At 41.8% G+C, this 20423-nt stretch overlaps 1 protein-coding gene across 1 annotated transcript in view; it reads left to right on the top strand.

The window, feature by feature from the left end:
• The window catches only part of F13A1 (coagulation factor XIII A chain), a 482528-nt gene that overhangs the window by 250429 nt on the left and 211676 nt on the right, over window positions 1-20423 (top strand). Inside the window, exon 8 of the mRNA XM_077269818.1 lies at window positions 13834-13972. Coding sequence (XP_077125933.1) covers window positions 13834-13972 — 139 coding nt within the window. The remainder of the gene's footprint in view (window positions 1-13833; window positions 13973-20423) is intronic.

Genomic DNA, 20423 nt, shown 5'->3' with positions numbered 1-20423 from the left:
AAAGTTACAGACAGAATAAACTTAGGATGCAAATTACCAACGGTGACAGGACTAACAACCTTAGATATACGTTTAGAGCATGCTGAGATAACATGTGTAGAATCACCACAGTAGTAGCACAAGCCATTCCGGCGTCTATGAATTTTCCTCTCATTTCTAGTCAAGATTCTATCACATTGCATCAAATCAGGTGTCCGTTCAGACAACACCATGAGGGAATTTGCGGTTTTTCTATCACATTGCATCACATCAGGTGTCTGTTCAGACAACAACATGAGGGAATTTGCGGTTTTGCGCTCCCGCAACCGCCGGTCAATTTGAATAGCCAGGGACATGGTATCATTCAGACCTGTGGGAATGGGAAAACCCACCATAACATTCTTAATGGCCTCAGAAAGGCCATTTCTAAAATTAGCGGCCAGTGCACACTCGTTCCAATGTGTCAGCACGGACCATTTCCGAAATTTTTGGCAATACACCTCAGCCTCGTCCTGGCCCTGAGACATAGCCAGCAAGGCTTTCTCTGCCTGAATCTCAAGATTGGGTTCCTCATAAAGTAAACCGAGCGCCAGAAAAAACGCATCAATATCAGCCAATGCCGGATCTCCTGGCGCCAACGAAAAAGCCCAATCTTGAGGGTCACCCCGTAAGAATGAAATAACAATTTTTACTTGTTGAGCAGAGTCTCCAGACGAACAAGGTTTCAGGGACAAAAACAATTTACAATTATTCCTGAAATTCCTAAACTTAAATCGGTCTCCTGAAAACAGTTCAGGAATCGGAATCTTGGGTTCAGACCTAGGATTTCTGGTAACATAATCTTGTATACCCTGCACACGAGCGGCAAGCTGGTCCACACTTGTAATCAAGGTCTGGACATTCATGTCTGCAGCAAGCTTAAGCCACTCTGAGGTAAAGGGGAAAAGAAAAAAAAAATTTTCTTTCTTATAATCCCACTTCTGCAATGCATTAAACATTTAATACTGGTCTGGCATACTGTTATGACCCCAGTGGACAGGGTCTCAGAGGAACGTGTAAGTCTGCGAGATTCAAAAATCCAGCTCATAGGGCTGTGGTAACTGGGTTGACCAAATAGCTACTCCTAACGCCAACACTAGAAGTAGCCGGGGATCATGCCTACGGTGATCGCTAGATGACTCGCGCCAGCCGGAGAATCTAACTACCCCTAGGAGAAGAAAACAAAGACCTCTCTTGCCTCCAGAGAAAGGGACCCCAAAGCAAGATACAAGCCCCCCACAAATAATAACGGTGAGGTAAGAGGAAATGACAAACACAGAAATGAACCAGGTTCAGCAAAGAGAGGCCAGCTTACTAATAGCAGAATATAGCAAGATAACTTATCTGGTCAACAAAAACCCTATAAAAATCCACGCTGGAGATTCAAGAACCCCCGAACCGTCTAACGGTCCGGGGGGAGAACACCAGCCCCCTAGAGCTTCCAGCAAAGGTCAGGATACAGATTGGAACAAGCTGGACAAAAATACCAAACAAAACAAAAGCAAAAAGCAAGGAAGCAGACTTAGCTTGAAATACAGGAACCAGGATCATAGGACAAGAGCACAACAGATTAGCTCTGATTTCAACGATGCCAGGCATTGAACTGAAGGTCCAGGGAGCTTATATAGCAACGCCCCTGAACTAACGGCCCAGGTGAGGATATAGGAAAAGACAGAAGCTCCAGAGTAAAATCACTAATGACCACTAGAGGGAGCAAAAAGCAAAATCACAACACCAAACATCGCGTGGTGGTCCTGACTGATCACAAGAATCTGACTTACCTCGAGTCCGCCAAGCGGTTGAACCCTAGACAGGCTCGATGGTCACTGTTTTTCTCCCGTTTCGATTTTGTGGTCTCATACCTTCCGGGATCTAAGAATGTGAAGGCTGATGCCCTTTCTAGGAGTTTTCTGCCTGATTCTCCGGGAGTCCCTGAGCCGGCTGGTATTCTTAAAGAGGGGGTGATTCTGTCTGCCATCTCCCCTGATTTGTGGCGGGTGCTGCAGGAGTTTCAGGCTGATAGACCTGACCGCTGCCCAGTGGAGAAACTGTTTGTCCCTGATAGATGGACTAGTAGGGTTATTTCTGAGGTTCATTGTTCAGTGTTGGCTGGTCATCCTGGGATTTTTGGTACCAGAGATTTGGTTGCCAGGTCCTTTTGGTGGCCTTCCTTGTCACGGGATGTGCGTTCTTTTGTGCAGTCCTGTGGGACTTGTGCTCGGGCCAAACCTTGCTGTTCTCGTGCCAGTGGGTTGCTTTTGCCTTTGCCTGTCCCGAAGAGGCCCTGTACACATATTTCCATGGATTTTATTTCTGATCTTCCTGTCTCTCAAAGGATGTCTGTCATCTGGGTGGTTTGTGATCGGTTTTCTAAGATGGTCCATTTGGTACCCTTGCCTAAATTGCCTTCCTCCTCTGATTTGGCTCCATTATTTTTTCAGCATGTGGTTCATTTGCATGGCATTCCAGAGAACATTGTGTCGGACAGAGGTTCCCAATTTGTTTCCAGGTTTTGGCGGTCCTTTTGTGCTAAGATGGGCATTGATTTGTCTTTTTCTTCAGCGTTCCATCCTCAGACAAATGGCCAAACCGAACGAACCAATCAGACCTTGGAAACCTATCTGAGATGCTTTGTTTCTGCTGATCAGGATGATTGGGTAACCTTCTTGCCATTGGCCGAGTTCGCCCTTAATAATCGGGCTAGTTCTGCTACTTTGGTTTCGCCTTTTTTTGTAATTCTGGTTTTCATCCTCATTTTTCTTCAGGGCAGGTTAAGCCTTCTGACTGTCCTGGTGTGGATTCTGTGGTGGACAGGTTGCAACAAATTTGGACTCACGTGGTGGACAATTTGACGTTGTCTCAGGAGAAGGCGCAACGTTTTGCTAACCGCCGTCGCTGTGTTGGTCCCCGACTTCGTGTTGGGGATTTGGTTTGGTTGTCTTCTCGTTATGTTCCTATGAAGGTTTCTTCTCCTAAGTTCAAGCCTCATTTCATTGGTCCTTATAAGATTTCTGAAATTATCAATCCTGTGTCGTTTCGTTTGGCCCTTCCAACTTCTTTTGCCATCCAAAATGTGTTCCATAGGTCGTTTTTGCGGAGATATGTGGCGCCTATGGTTCCTTCCGTTGATCCTCCTGCTCCGGTGTTGGTTGAGGGGGAGTTGGAGTATGTGGTGGAGAAGATTTTAGATTCTCGTATTTCGAGACGGAAGCTTCAGTACCTGGTTAAATGGAAGGGCTATGGTCAGGAGGATAATTCCTGGGTTGTTGCCTCCGATGTCCATGCTGCCGATTTGGTTCGTGCCTTTCATTTGGCTCGTCCTGATCGGCCTGGGGGCTCTGCTGAGGGTTCGGTGACCCCTCCTCAAGGGGGGGTACTGTTGTGAATTCCGTTCTCGGGCTCCCTCCTGTGGTCGTGAATGGTACTTTGGTGAGTTCTGTCCTTGGACACCCTCTGGTGGCTTTGAGTGGAACTGCTGATCTTTGAGGTTGGCTTTCTCAGCTGCCCTCATTTATTACTTCTGCTGGCTTCCCTATTTAACTCTGCCCAGGTCGTTAGTTCATGCCAGCTGTCAATGTCTCAGTACTGGTTCAGGTCTCTCTTGGATTTCTCAGATGACCTGTCTACTCCAGCAGAAGCTAAGTCCTTGCTAGTCATTTGCTGTTCATCGGTTTTTGAATATATTTTTCAGTACATGCTATGTTTCAGTCCAGCCTGCTATTATGATATTTCCTTGCTAGCTGGAAGCACTGGGGGTGCAGAGCTGCACCTCCACACCGTGAGTCGGTGTGGAGCTCTTTTTGCACACTCTGCGTGGTTTTTGTAGTTTTTTATACTGACCGCATAGTTCCCTTTCCTATCCTCTGTCTATCTAGAGAAGATTCGGCCTCCTTTGCTAAAATCTGTTTCATTCCTGTGTTTCTCACTTCCCTCTTAACTCACAGTTAATATTTGTGGGGGGCTACCTTTACTTTGGGGAATTTCTCTGAGGCAAGGTAGGCTGCTATTTCTATCTTTAGGGGTAGTTAGCTCTTAGGCTGTGAAGAGGCGTCTAGGGAGAGTTAGGTACGTTCCACGGCTATTTCTAGTGTGTGTGATAGGATTAGGGATTGCAGTCAGTAGAGTTACCACCTCCTCAGAGCTTGTCCCAGGTTTTCTGTTTTAACCATCAGGTCACTTCGGGTGCTCCTAACCACCAGGTCCATAACACCCTGGACCTGGACGAACATAGGATCAATCAAGTTAAGCTCAGCACCACTGTCCAGAAAGGCAGATATAATCACCTTATTTTTGCCCAGATGGATTTCCGCAAGCAGAAAAAATGGTGTCCTACTAATGAAGGAGATATGTATACCCGGGTTGCTAACTTCCCCGCAACCCAGGCTCCTTAGTTTTCCATCAGCTGTTTACAGTGAGGTAGAGACACGTGCCTGCGAAATGACACTTTCTACCACAGAAAAACATACTCCCCCTTTGCACCAAACAACAGACTGCATTCCTGAACGAGCAGCCCCACTCAACTGCAAGGGTTCTTCCAATGACCCAGACCTGTTTTCCCTTGGCCCCAGACTTCCCACACATTGGGGTATCTCTTTATGTCTCTGGCTATCCGGGTGGATCACTGAATTTTCCAGAGATATTGCCACCTCAAGGGAAACTGGAGTCCCATACAGTGCCAAGGCATCCTTCACACTTACTGATTGCCCTTCAAAGAAAAGGCTATGGAGTGTGGAGTCATTCCACTTAGTATCAGTGGACTACCTCCGAAACTAGGAGCAATACTCCTCTGTCGGCCGGTCTCCTTGCTGAAACTGATGTAGGGTGGACTCAGCCAGGGAGACACGGTCTGAGTCACTGTATATATTACCCAGGCCCAGAAAAAATTTCTCCACAGTCTGGAGTGATTTGGAATCAGACAGAAGAGAGAATGCCCATGCTTGAGGGTCACCATGAAGGATCAAGATTTATCCCCACCAATTGCTCCTCAGTTCCCGAGGAAAAAGGACGTAATCTAAAGTATAGTTTACATTCCTCTCTGAAAACAAGAAAATTGTCACGCGCCCCAGAGAATCTGTCAGGCAAAGCAATTTTGAGCTCCACTGAGGGGTGCTTTGGAATCTTGGTCACCAAACCTGATGTGTTAGAGTGCTGGAAAACAACACTGTGTAGATCTGCCACCTCCAGGCTGAGCTGATGCAGATGCCCTGTCATAGCAGTGATAAGATCCATAATGGATCAAAAAACGTTTTTGATCAGAGCTAATGGCATGACTCTGTTGTCGGGTGTCACGAGACCAGTGGCTCCTTCCCTGTCCCTAACACTAGGGGGCACCCTAGCTCACCTTGCTCTCCAGTTTACTTCTGATGCTGAAGATACTGGGCTCACGTACAGTTAGGTCCATATATATTTGGACAGAGACAACATTTTTCTAATTTTGGTTATAGACATTACCACAATGAATTTTAAGCAAAACATTTCAGATGCAGTTGAAGTTCAGACTTTCAGCTTTCATTTGAGGGTATCCACATTAAAATTGGATGAAGGGTTTAGGCGTTTCAGCTCTTTAACATGTGCCTCCCTGTTTTTAAAGGGACCAAAAGTAATTGGACAATTGACTCCAAGGCTATTTCATGGACAGTTGTGGGCAATCCCTTTGTTATGTAATTCTCAATTAAGCAGATAAAAGGTCTGGAGTTGATTTGAGGTGTGGTGCTTGCATTTGGAAGGTTTTGCTGTGAAGTAAACATGCGGTCAAAGGAGCTCTCCATGCAGGTGAAACAAGCCATCCTTAAGCTGTGAAAACAGAAAAAACCCATCCGATAAATTGCTACCATATTAGGAGTGGCAAAATCTACAGTTTGGTACATCCTGAGAAAGAAAGAAAGCACTGGTGAACTCAACAATGCAAAAAGACCTGGGCGCCCACGGAAGACAACAGTGGTGGATGATCGCAGAATAATCTTCATGGTGAAGAGAAACCCCTTCACAACAGCCAACCAAGTGAATAACACTCTCCAGGAGGTCGGCGTATCAATATCCAAATCTAACATAAAGAGAAGACTGCATGAAAGTAAATACAGAGGGTTCACTGCACGGTGCAAGCCACTAATAAGCATCAAGAATAAAAAGGCTAGACTGGACTTTGCTGAAAAAAACATCTAAAAAAGCCAGCACAGTTCTGGAAGAACATTTTTTGGACAGATGAAACCAAGATCAACCTCTACCAGAATGATGGAAAGAGAAAAGTATGGCGAAGGCGTGGTACAGCTCATGATCCAAAGCATACCACATCATCTGTAAAACACGGCGGAGGCAGTGTGATGGCTTGGGCATGCATGGCTGCCAGTGGCACTGGGTCACTAGTGTTTATTGATGATGTGACATGGGACAGAAGCAGCCGAATGAATTCTGAGGTCTTCAGAGACATACTGTGCGCTCAGATCCAGCCAAATGCTGCCAAACTGATTGGTCGTCGTTTCATACTACAGATGGACAATGACCCAAAACATAAAGCCAAAGCAACCCAGGAGTTTAATAAAGCAAAGAAGTGGAATATTCTTGAATGGCCAAGTCAGTCACCTGATCTCAACCCAATTGAGCAGCATTTCACTTGTTAAAGACTAAACTTCAGACAGAAAGGCCCACAAACAAACAGCAACTGAAAACCACCGCAGTGAAGGCCTGGCAGAGCATCAAAAAGGAGGAAACACAGCATCTGGTGATGTCCATGAGTTCAAGACTTCAGGCAGTCATTGCCAACAAAGGGTTTTCAGCCAAGTATTAAAAATGAACATTTTATTTTTAATTATTGAATCTGTCCAATTACTTTTGGTCCCTTTAAAAACAGGGTGGCACATGTTAAGAAGCTGAAACTCCTAAAATCTTCATCCAATTTTAATGTGGATACCCTCAAATGAAAGCTGAAAGTCTGAACTTCAACTGCATCTGAATTGTTTTGTTTAAAATTCATTGTGGTAATGTCTATAATCAAAATTAGAAAAATGTTGTCTCTGTCCAAATATATATGGACCTAACTGTACCTTACCTTAGCTCCTGAATCTGCCCTCAGTCCCTACCCTTCTCCCACCCAGGGAAGAGGGGAGAAGTAGTATACCGTAGTACACCAATCACACTAACACGGTAGTACAAACAGGGGTAACAAAAAATAGCAAACATGCAAATAAACTCACACATGTAACAGAGGAATGTATCGAGGAGTGAAGGAAGGGGTTAAGTCAAAGTAGGGTAAGAAAGGGAGTTATCACTCCACCAAAAAATCCACCAAATGCCTTTCTCCAAAAATAACCACAAAGAACCTGCGGCCATGCAGCATAAGCTTGCTCTGACAATGATTGCTAGCCAGGTCCCAGATTATATAGGAGATGGGAGTAGCTAACAGTGCACAGCTGAGATGCTAAATGCTCCAGAGCTCTCAACAGAGCAGATTAACCCCTGCAATGCCAAAATTTTTTTACACTGTTTAACAAGAAGGTAAAGTGCTTCTAATCAGTGCTGAAGTAGGAGAAATCAGATGCTGGGATCTTCTGGCTCCTCTCTGTCGAGGTAAACCATTGACAATATGTCTAATGATTGTGTGATTTTTATAATTTCACAACTTTTTGTTCTTGGTATTGCAATTTCACGATTGAGGAGTGTAGTAAAATGCAAACTTCATGCACAAAAGTTTAAATCTGTAGGGACCCCAACCTACTTTGTCCATCCGGCACCATGGTCAATGTGTAACTACTACCACTGCGGGACCTAAGGTTTCACCTCTGCCTTTACATTTCACCACATAACTTTCTACATGCACTAGATCGATTTCTTCTACTCCATGCTTTCAGTAAAAATTGATATATAACTGAGCAGGAATAAAGCTCTGTTGTAGTACGCAATCATATACCATTCATTTCTGTAAACAGATCCTGTATATATTAATGCATACCCTTTGTAGCATTGCATACTCATGTCATGTTTAGTAGCTGACAGATAACTATATTTATTTACAGATGCGCTTAACCCTCTGGCTGGAGAATCATTTATTAAAAATGTATTATGCTGGTATAGAAACATAGTAGTACATGCTACAGCACCATGCCAGAGGATGCAATAATATTGCACATTGTGGTTTTATGTAAGACTGCTAGCCTGAGCATTTTTATAATCTACAAATTGTATTTTATAAGAATATCATCTGAAAGAAAAAGCTACCCAAACATGCAATGTCTAAGCATTGTTGCAAATTAGTGGATCAGTTTCACCAGATTTAGGAGAGAAGCAGATCTATGTAGACACTGGATTCTTAAAGGGATTTTCTGTTAAAAAAATATTAATCATCTATCAGCAGGATAAGATCAGTGAAAGTCCAATCTCTGGGACCCACACCATCAGCAGAATGGGGCACTTTTATCCTGTTTCACACGTCAGTGTCTCCGGTACCTGTAGTGACAGTTTTTTATTACGTACTGGATACACTGACACACATAGACCCATTCAAATGAATGGGTCTATGCACACGTCAACGTATTTTCACGGACCGTATGTCTGTGTGCAAAACACGCAGACATGTCCGTTTTTACCCAGACAAACGGGCCGCAAAACGTGCCACACACGTGCACACGGAGAACAGTGCACACTGTCCTCCGTGTGCATGGATGGCCGCCAGGGAAGAAGCACTAGTGTAAGCATCTATTAGATGCGCCAATTCTGGAGCTTTGCCCGGTTCTTCCCATTTGCCCTGTAGCGGTGGCAAGTGGGGTAATGAGGGGTTAATGTCACCTTCCTATTGGAAGGTGACATTAAGCCGGCTTAGTATTGGAGAGGTGTCAATTAGACACCTCTCCATTACAAATCCTATAGTTGTTAAAGGGTTAATAAAACACCACACAGTAAGAATAAAGACTTTTAATGAAATCATACACCACAAAGTTTACCATCTTTATTAGTCAGCCAATCCAAGCAAAGCCCTAGATCTCCTGTTAAAAAAGCAAAAATAATTACCCAACAATATACCCATACCTGTCTGGCATACAGTCAATCCCACAGCGTAATCCATATTTGGGGTATATTCAGTTTACAACTGGGAGTGGTGCTAATGTGACCGGCCCGACTGTAAACTACTGGGGAATGAATGATACACCGTGGGCACAGGCTCAGTAACTAGCAGTAACATCACTGAGTCTGTGCTTGCTGTCGGCATGAACTCCTGTGACCTCAAGACCATGGGAGAATGCAAGTGATGAGGTCACGGCAGTTCAAGCTCTGTCACAGTGACCTCATCACTTGCATTCTCCCATGGTCCTGAGGTCACAGGAGTTCATGCCGGCAGTGAGCACAGACTAAGTGACGTCACCGCTAGTTATTGCGCCTGTGCCTGCTGCTTCTCATTCATTCCCCAGTAGTTTACAGCTGGGCCGGTCACATTAGCATCGCTCCCGGTTGTAAATTGTACATTCCGCAGATATGGATTACAGCATGGCATGAACACTGGACAGGTATGGATATATTGTTCATCTACTATTTCAATTTTTTTACAGAAGATTGATTGCGTTGATTGAATTAGCAGAAACAATAAAGGTGTCAAAACTGTGTTGTGTATGATTTCATTAAAATACTTTATTAATACTGTGTGGTGTTTATTTAACCCTTTACCAACTATAGGATTAGTAACAGATAGGTGTCTTATTGACACCTCTCCATTACTAAGCCGGGCTTAATGTCACCTTACAATAGGAAGGTGACATTACCCCACTTGCCACAGCTACAGGGCAAGTGGGAAGAACCTGGCAAAGCTCCAGAACTGGTGCATCTAAACAATGCTCCTTTTCTGGGCAGCTGAGGCCTGCTGTTTTTAGGCTGGGGGCCCATATCCATGGCCCCTTACAAGCCTGAGAAGAGTAGCCCGCCCTGTGAGTTTTGCCGGGTTGGTTTAAAAACATAGGTTGACCCCACATCGGGTTTTTCATTCGCACTATTCGCCGGCAGAGCAGGGGAGAATTGATGAAGGCCGCATTCAGCACCAGCCACCGAGGAACAGCAGTTTACATTAGCGCTACTTCCCCAGCAGCCATCTGTGCACACGGAGGACAATGTGCACTGCTCTCCGTGTGCACGTGTTTGGCATGTTTTGCGGCCCATGTGTCCAGGTGAAAGTGGACATGTCTGCTTGTTTAGCCCACGGACACACGATCCGTGAAAATATGCTGTCATGTGCATAGACCCATTCATTTGAATGGGTCTACGTGTGTCAGTGTCTCCAGTACGTGAGAAAACTGTCACCACACGAACCGGAGACACTGACTCGTGAAACTGGCCTTAGTGACAGCAGCCAAACATTAAAAAAAACGATATAAATCTGGTGTTGCTGTAATCGCACCGACCCAAAGAATAAAGTCGCCTAATCACTTATACCGCATGAGGAATGACATGAAAAAATAAATAAATAAAGCACTTGATGTTTTTCCATTTGTGCCTCCCAAAGATTGCAGTAAGGCTCAGCTCACACAAAAGTGAAATGACTCCTTGCCCTCCCAAAAGAACTTCAGTAAATTCTGCACTCCCAAATCCAAATGCCCCCTGCCTTCTGGGCCTCATGGTGCCTGAACTTCATATAGCATCCACATATTTGGCATTTCTGTAGCAATGAGAGCCTGCTTAATTTGCAGATGCATGTATCCAAAAGTATGAGCTGGGCATAATACCGGGACTACAATGGAACTTTGCTATTTTCATTCAACAACTTCCACTGCTGCTTGTATCTGGAAAACACTCATAGAGTTAAAATCCTCAATGCATCTGTAGATAAATTCCCAAAGGGGTATAATTTCCAAAATTGGATCACTTGTGGGGGATTCTGCACTTCTAGCACTCAGGAGCTCTGTATATGGAGTCCGCAAACTATTTTAGGAAAATCTGCACTCTAGGAGGCAAATAGCGCTCCAACCCTCCCAAGTATTGTCGTATGGCTAAGCAGTATTGTACAGCCACATATGGGGTACTTCTACATTAAGCAAAAATTGTGAAATACATTTTGGTGCTTTTTTTACCCATTTCCCTGTGTGAATATGTAAAATCTGGGGCTAAAACAACATTTTGGTGGTAAAAATGTAATTATTTTTTCTTTACAGCCCAATAAAATTCTGTGACACACCTGTAGTATCGAAATAGTGATCACGGCACTCAGGGCTTCTTGGAGGTGCACAAGTTAGGTGTCCAACCCGTAAAGTATAAATAAGAAGTACTTGGCACTCTAGAGATATTTGTTGCAAGTTTCAGAAATAGAATTTATTCGGTGCATCCAGCTCAACATATATAAACGTTTTCGGTCTATACAAAAAAGACCTTCATCAGATACAGTTGTGAGTGCTGGAGACCACAGTGTGTGTGTGAAAACCAACACACAAATTCACAAAATCAGATGTCAGCCGAGGCACGGGAGCGCAAGGCGCCTTGATATATGTGGCAAAATGTGTATAAAGCGCTATAGAAGAGCGAGACACTCACAGGGGCCAGAGCGCTGAAATTCACCGACGCCACGGACGCCGTGCTGCAGGGAAGGAGACTCCTTCCTTTCTGAGCCCTGTTGATTTCCCCCACATATGGAGCATCTGCATACTGAGAAATTGGACAACAAATTTTGTGGTCCATTTTCTCCTGTTGTCCTTCTGAAATTAAAAAAATTGGGGCTAAATAACATTTTTGTGGCAAAAATGTGATTTTTTTATTTTCACATTTCTACAGTATAAATTTCAGTGAAGCACCTGGGTGTTCGAGGTTCTCACCACACATCTAGCTACATTCATTGAGGAACCTAGTTTACAAAGTGGGGTCACTTGTTGACAAAGTGAGTAACATCAGTGACTCTCAGAACATTATATGGCATCTGCTAATGATTTGAGCAAATGTTGTTCTACAAATGGTGCTCCTTCCTTTGCGAACCCTGCCGTGTGTCCAAACAGTATTTTTCCCCTACATATAGAGTATCAGCATGCTCAAGAGAAATTGCACAATAAATTGTATGGTCCATTTTTTCCTGTTACCCTTGTGAAAATATAAAATGGTGCTAAAAGAACATTATTGTGGGAAAATTGTTGCACAAGAAATTTTGCTGTCCAATTTATCCTGTTACAGTTGTGAAAATAAAAAATTGGGGCCTAATGTAAAATTTTTAATGAACAGAAATTGTTAGTTTTTTCCTTCCACATTGCTTCCTTAACTGTCAAGCACCTGAGGGGTTAATGAATTTCTTGAATGTGGTTTTGAGAACCTTGAGAGATGCAATTTTTAGAATGGTGTTTCTTTTGGGTATTTTCTGTCATATAGACACTCAATGTCACTTGTCTAATGTGATGTGGTCCCTGAAAAAAATGAAGAAATGAAAAAAACTGAAGAAAAAAATTGAGTAAGCTCACCCCACTTAGATATTGATTTGATTGCATTGACTACCACGGTGCAGCAGGGAAATGACCAAGAAAAAAATCAAGGTACCGTATCCAAAAGATCTCCTTAAAAGTCTATTTTATTTTGAAAGGTTAAAGGATGTGTAATCCATATCAGTGATGAATAAAATTTCAATTAAAAAAGCATAGCCATTAAATGCGTTTTGATCTGAAATATCTTAATCCATGTTGTGATGCACTGCTATGTCCGACGAGACTTTTCTCCATAGCAGTGCATTACAGCATTACAGCACGGATTAAGATCTTTCAGATCGAAGTTGTCTTCATCAATAATATGAATTACACATCCTTTTAACCTTTGTGAATAAAATTGACTTTTAAGGAGATATTCTGAATACTGGATCTTGCTTTTTTTCGAAAAAAAATTGGTTTCTAAATTTTGTTGTAAAAATGAGAAATATCTGGTTAACGTTTAACCCTTCTAGCTTCCTAACAAAAAAAATAGGTTTCAAAAATTGTGCTGATGTAGACATGTGAGAAATGTTATTTATTAACAATTTTGTGTGACATAAATTCTCTGATTTAAGGGTGTAAAAATTAAAAGTTTGAAAATTGCAAACTTTTCAAAATTTTCCCCAAGTTTTCCAATTTTTTTTTACAAATAAACGTAAGTCATATCGAAGAAATTGTACCCCTGTCGTGAAGTACAATATGTCACAAAAAAATCTCAGAATCAGTGGGATCTGTGGAAGCATTCAAGAGTTATGACCTGATAAAGTGACAGTGGTCAGAATTGCAAAATTTGGCCTGGTCAGGAAGGTGAAAACAGGCTTCGGGGTGAAAGGTTTAAAAGGGTGAAAACACTAAGGGGCACAATTGTGTATGCAGCACAATACATGTCTGTCTCCCTTTCTATAAAAGGTGGGAGGTATGCCTTTCTGTGACTTTGCGTATGTGTCATGACCCTGCATACTCTGCAGAATTTTTTCTATTGTGGGGAGACAATTATGACATTTGCTGTGGGATTCTGTGAATTATATGTAAGGCCCTGCATTATTAGTTTTCTTTTTGCTTCCAGTATATATGTTACAACTAAAGTTATATTACTGACATTCATGTTCTTTCAAAATATATTCAGAAGTGGATAGTTTTTTTATATATCAAATTTGTTGTCTTCCATTTTCCAGTTGAAAATGTTACAGTTAAGTTTTAGCAAATTAGCGGCAATCTATGGCAAAACTCTCCATTCGTAAAGTGATTTTAGCGTCTATCATATAGCTTACCTATAAGATTTAGTATACAATTAGAATGAGTTTTTCCAATCAATGACCTCATTGTCTAACTACCCGTGAGCAGAGGGTGTGATATTGTTGAATGTCTAATTTATTAGTCAAAAATCTTTGTCTTCTCCTTGCAGTTCTACGATGTCTTGGAATTCCTGCACGACTTGTTACCAATTATTTTTCTGCCCATGACAAGGATGCCAATGTGCAAACTGATGTCTATCTAGATGAAGACGGTAAAACTAACAGTAAACTTACAAAGGACAGTATCTGGTATGTATGTGGAGGCACTTAGTCATAATTAGTTTAGCATGATAATTTGTCCAAAAATTGACATTCCAAAAATATGTTAGGGCACCAAGGTTTGTTACTGAGAATAATCTATTTGGTGCACTATATGTGGAATACATTGAAACATCAATACAGTACACCTTTTCTGCTGATTTTAATGCCAGAGGAGGTTTAGATCGATGCAGTTATTGGTGACTTTAAATTGGCTGTGCTATACCATGTGATGGGGAAACCCGCTAGGAGGTGCACAAGGTGTTGTGAGCCTTGTCTGGCTGACATAATCTTTTGAAATGTGTAAAACAGTAGAGGCCATTTTAGGTGATGGATGGAGCAAAGCAATTTGCAAATTGTACCAATTTGCTGGGTTCAGCGAATTCCCCAAAATTCAACACAAATGCAATCTGCATCAAGATCAAAACTGTCACCTCTAATATATTTATATTAGTCACCGACAACAATGAAAGTAGGTGTCGTAAATAACACTGACATGACAATGACAATGGTACTTTCATGACAATGGTACTTATCAAGGAGGCAGAGAGTGGACAGCTGAATTTTGCATTTGACCAGGTACAAACTGTGATGATGAAAGACTGAGTAAGAGCATTTCAAAGTTAGGTCTTATAAGGTCCTCCTAGTATGCTGTGGAGTGTGGACAATACCTACCAAAAGTAGCTCAAGGAACAATTAACAGTGAATTAAAGATAGTGTCTGATAGGTAACTAATGTGCATAAAGAATTAAAAGTAGCCTGTACCACAGATTGCTTGCAGCAATAGGAAATTGTCCGAAGACGCAGTGATTGCTGTGAAAGAAGCTGGGAAGCTATAGACCTATCAGAGAACCCATGCTGTCCCCTGTCAACCATCTAAGGCTCTAACAATGGGCACGTAAGCATCAGATATGAATCAAGAAGTCATAGAAATAAGTATATTGATCTGATGAATCATGTTTTCTTTGACTTTGACATCGTGTGAACAAAAAGTTGCATTTGCATTTTTTACCTGGGGAACAAATATCACCAGGATGTACTATGAGATGAAATTAGTCTGGCAAATGCATTATAATACTCTGGATTATGTTTGGCAGGAAAATGTTAGGTAAACTTTCATGGAAATAGTTTTTTGTAGTGACAGTGATCTCTATCATCATTATATTGTCCCTGTCACAATACAATAAATGTTCAAGAATTGTTTGAGGAATTTGGTAAAAAGTTGAAGATATCTCCAAAATCCAACATCTAGTTATATTGTGCAACTATGGGATGTCCTGGAAAAACAAGCCCAATCCATGGAGACCAAACCTTGCAATTTTCAGGACTGTAAGGATCAGCTGCTAACATCTAGGCCGTTGCCTTAATACCGTATTCACATAATACTTCCATGCGAAGCCAAAATAATACTATGACATAGTTTTCAAATAATACTGCTAATGGCCGCTCACAATGAAACTACAGATTAGAAAGTAAGAAACGTAAGTTTCACTATGATCTGGTTAGTTAGAAAATTACATGATCTGTTCCACCCAACTCAAAAAGAATAGTGCTACATGTGGTGCTTTTTTCACATAAAAATGAGGTACGCCTAAATGTGACCATTTGTTTGTTGCTAGTGATATCCTTAGCTGCTTTACTTTACTCCAGTACTACCTCAACATTACTTTTGAAGATACATGTCACTTACATAAATTAAACCTGTGTACTTTCCTTATGAAAGAGAATTGTTTTTTGCTTCAATGGGAAACATTAAACCATCTCATGCATTCTGAAGAATCATTTCTGAGTAAAGCAGTGTTCTTGCACCGTTTAAAAAATTGAAGATTTGTAGATAGCTTTCCTTGAATAATTCTTTTCGTATGCTTGTGCCTCATTATATTTCTCCATTGACAAGTTTTCCTTGATCCAAGATTTTATTCTTTCTTTGAAATGGCTTGTTAGACAAGCTTTAGATCCTCTCGGCTTCTTTCAGTTTCTGTTTTTGCCCATTATTAATGAAATGGTCAGAGTTTAACTATTCTGTTCTTTTTTTTTTTACTGACATTTTATGGCTGCTAAAATTTTACAGATCAGGAATGCATAAGTGGCTACTTGAATGAAATCAGCTTCTTCACACTAGGGAAGGTGCTGATAATTTAAAAAGCAACATTAACAAGAACTTGTAATAGACACATGCATGCATTTCATGAATCCCAAATGAAGATATCTTGGTGACCCAAATTAGACAAATGAAAGTTATACTTTTTCCTAAGTAACTAGTAAGGAGGTGCATTTTAACATTATTTTTATTAGAAAAATGATAATCTGTGTAATAGCACTATATTTCTTTACTTATTACACTAAAAGATTATTTTGCGTTAACACCTATGTGGAGATGCAGCGTTGTATCTTAATTAACCTGCAACTATTTTTAGCAAACCAAGAAGAATAGACTGTTATCTGCATGTTGGCTTTTGAATTTATGTGTTGGTCAAGAAAACAGACTTTTGTTTTTGTAAGCCTGTATTATTGACATTTCATATAACATATTGTGCTCTTATCCTGCATGACCAGTGATGTTTAATGATATGCAAATTATGTTTTGTGCAGGCTAGATAGTTTGGTAACTTCAAAAACAGAGGAGGAAAAACTATGCAAATAGATTAAATAATCAAGTAATGCTACTTGATCTCATCTCCATTCTTACCCTTTGTGTCAATACTGAATGACGGACACTTGTTAAGCATAAAAAGAGGATTCATGCCTCTATACAGAGAGACAGAGAGACAACCAGAGATTCAGCCAAGATATTCAAGCATCTAGGGACTCTACAGGATTGCAGCCAACACATCATGGCTCCATCGCGAGGGACACGGATATATTATTCTCCAGGAAACATCCTAGGGGACCTTGGCCCCAGTTGAAAGAATACAGATCTGCTCCATTGACCATCGCTGAACCATGGATAAGTTTGAAGAAAGCCAGGATTGGGACCCGCCGGTCTCCTGGCTGCGTGGAGATGTTCAGAGAAGCCAGGTTGTGACCCTTGGGTCAACTGGCCTAGTACCTCACCAATGTACTGTCATTTTCTTATGCTTGTCATTACCTCCTCTCTGTGTACATGCCACAGATGGGGTAGTTGACCCTGGGAGCTCTGAAGTAACAGCTGCTATTATCCCGGCCAGTCAGCAGATGGGTGAGACTCTGTAATGTGTACCAACTTGGGGTATTTTGCTGGGACTGTTTAATGTGTTAGCTGCCTGTTTTGAGGTTCAATAAAGAATTTCTACACTCTTTTACCCTCACCCTGTGTTGTCCAAGTAGCATTAAAGGGAGAGCAGGCGTGCGGTGGGATGATCCCTGGTCCATGCGGTTTTGGCTAGCGGACCTGGGTGCTCGCCGACCCCCTTGTCTCCACAGCCTAAATAAGTTGTACTAATGAATAAGTTATAACTTATCATTAGGATATGGTATACTCTATTAATCACTGGAAACTGACCATGGAATACCCACCAATCCTGAGGACAGAACTCTAAAGAGCTACATCTGATTGTAGGTTAAGCATGCGCATCTCTGCTCCATTCATTCTGTAAGTGATAATCAACTAAAGTACTTTTCTATCACCTGCATTTCAAGAAAGAAGAAATATAGAGGATGCACACATGCTTGACTTACCCTCCATTGAAGTGGGATGTTTTAGAGCTCAATTATCATGATCGTTGGGGTCCCAACTGTCAGACCCAGCAATCAGTAAATTATACTCTATTGTACTGAGAAGGAATAACGAATAAACTTGGTCCAACCCCTCTAACATTGTGGTGGAAATCCATTTGTTATATATGGTTTTATATGGTGAAATAGATAAAGGGAACCTGTCAAGGGGATTTACCACAATGATGCATTAGCAGCACTTTATCAGCTTTTTAATAACACTTTTATTGGTGCCTTTATAACAGCAAAGCATTTGGAAAGTGCATGTAAATGTAATGTTTAAATCTGGTGTGCTTGTTTAAGCAGGTGCTGAGATGCAGTGCGCATGGATTGCAGAGGAGTACGGTATAACAATACTATTTATTCTTTTAACAGTGAAAGGTATAGTAGTCTCCTCGCAGGGAGCTAAAGAGCTATTGGAACAACAAAAGTTAAATGATAGAAACAAAATGAGTGCGAAAGTCTAAGTTTTAAGCAACAGTTATTGTAGCTCCTGGTGGGGTTCTTAGTCCACACTCCGATGGGGGTAGTAGTACCGGCAACGGCTGGTGTAGGGTCCTCAGATGGGGTCCAGGGTTAACAATTCATCTTCTGGTGGCAGCATGAGGTCTCTGGTTTTACCCGCTGAGCCCCTAGTCCATAAGCCCATGCAATCAAAGCGTGAAAAGCTGCAGAAGTCTCTGTACCGACCATGGGGTGATGTCTACTGGCCAGCAAAGGAAACCTCACTTCAATATCCTGTAACCAGCCCACGCTTCTCTGCATGCACCCGATCTTATGTTTAGCCAGCCAGGTGCTTCCCACACTCCCTGTCCTGCTGGCGTTACCCAGAGGTGTCAGCTGCTGTACGTCGCAGCGTCGGGGCTCAGGGTGCAGATCGTGCTTCTCACTCTGCTATGCTCTCCCTGACGGTGGAAACCTGACCTCCTGCTTTTTCTCTGTTTCCAGCCTTAACACACCCCTTCTTCCCGGGTCATGTGACCTGTCTGGTCCCCTATTCCTTCTCCCAGGCACCATGTGACGCAGCCTCAACAGTTCCAGACCCTGCTCAGTGCAGGTACCCGCAGCCCAGTCTTCCTCCTTACACTTGTACCTGGACTAACCTGATAGTGCTGTCACTCATCAGTGCAGTTGGCTGGCAACATAATCATGTTGGCTTGGCTGTCAAACCAGCATATATAGGAAGAACAGAGAGGGGAAGAGAGATAGAAGGATGGTCATACTAGTTGCATGACCAACAAAAAGACTTTTAATCTGCCTCATGTAGTAATATGTAATGTCCACTGGATGTTTCCTTACTGTGACGTATCTTGGCCTATCTGCACTAAATGCTCTTTACCACAGCTCTAGTGTCCACCCAACTAGAGCTGTTCAGTTGTAAAACACAGCTCATCTAAAGTTGTTTGGTCACAGCTCAGGCCTTCCAAGTGATCCAGCCTACATTGAAGCTTTTTCCTAATTCACTTAAAGTTGGTACATCTCACAAACATGACTAGAACGTTTAACAGTATTCTACTACTATGGACAGATAACCACATTCACTTGTTCCTAATGCTATCAGGCTGACATAGTCCCTGTAGTTATAGCAGACTCTCCCACAAGAAATATCTTCATCCAGGGATGTGTTACTCTTAGTTTACACAACACGAGAAGCTGTCAGCTCAGAACACCTGAAAACTTCTTTACTCCATGGATAGCCTGCCTAGTGCCTCTGTCTGATTAGCAGTTGCGATAATGCTACATCTGCTTCTGGTACTGTTTGGCTTGCTTACTAGAACAGTATTATTGTTCTCTTTCAGAAGTCCACCTCAGTGCACTTGACGAACCCCAAAACAACTTTCCTCAGAAGACAATTAGGTCTTTTGCCTCAGTTCACCTCCATGGAAGGATAATTTGGTAATTTGTAGACTGTAAGCACAGCAGATTTCTCACAAGTGGAATAGGCTTGAAGCCCAAACATTGAACAGCCCAATAACCATTTACTTTGCATGATGACCATTCATGCGCAAGAGTGGTGGACAATGGCTGTTTTGTTCCTTTCCCTGAATAAACCAATTGCGTCAATGTATTGTAACGTGAATAATGTCTGCATATTATGTAAATATTGTGTAATGTGAATTGTAATGTATTGTGATATAGACTGTGATAAGCATTGAAAATGTAATGTGTTCCTGTATAGTGTGTAGTAATCAAAACGTGAATCAAGGGTGCTCACTATATATCCGTACGGGTGCTCTGGAGAAAAATAGTCCAATATATGAAGGTAACTCCGGCACACCATAAATCTTCAACCATGAATTTTTATTTTTGATTATTAGTTGTGTCTTAATACAACAAATAGCGGGATATCATGAAAAAAATAGAAAAAAGGATCACAAATGTAGACTTATATGAATATCCCCTTGGGGGATATTCATATAAGTCTACATTTGTGATCCTTTTTTCTATTTTTTTCATGATATCCCGCTATTTGTTGTATTAAGACACAACTAATAATCAAAAATAAAAATTCATGGTTGAAGATTTATGGTGTGCCGGAGTTACCTTCATATAGTGTGTAGTAATGTTAGATAAGTAATGTAATGTAATACATAGTGTAAGGCATAATGTTATAAGATAATGTTTCATAAGGAAGTTCTGCTCAACAACAGACAGCAGGGTCAGAAGTAGTTAACTTTTGGGACTAACCCACAAAGGGATGGGTTAATACATACAGTATAGAGACAGACGGTACCTCATTTAGTTGAAG

This window comes from Ranitomeya variabilis, chromosome 6, assembly GCF_051348905.1.
Source record: "Ranitomeya variabilis isolate aRanVar5 chromosome 6, aRanVar5.hap1, whole genome shotgun sequence".
NCBI lineage: Eukaryota > Metazoa > Chordata > Amphibia > Anura > Dendrobatidae > Ranitomeya > Ranitomeya variabilis.
The sequence above is the reverse complement of the archived record's forward strand: the minus strand, read 5'-3'. Positions and strand labels throughout refer to the sequence as shown.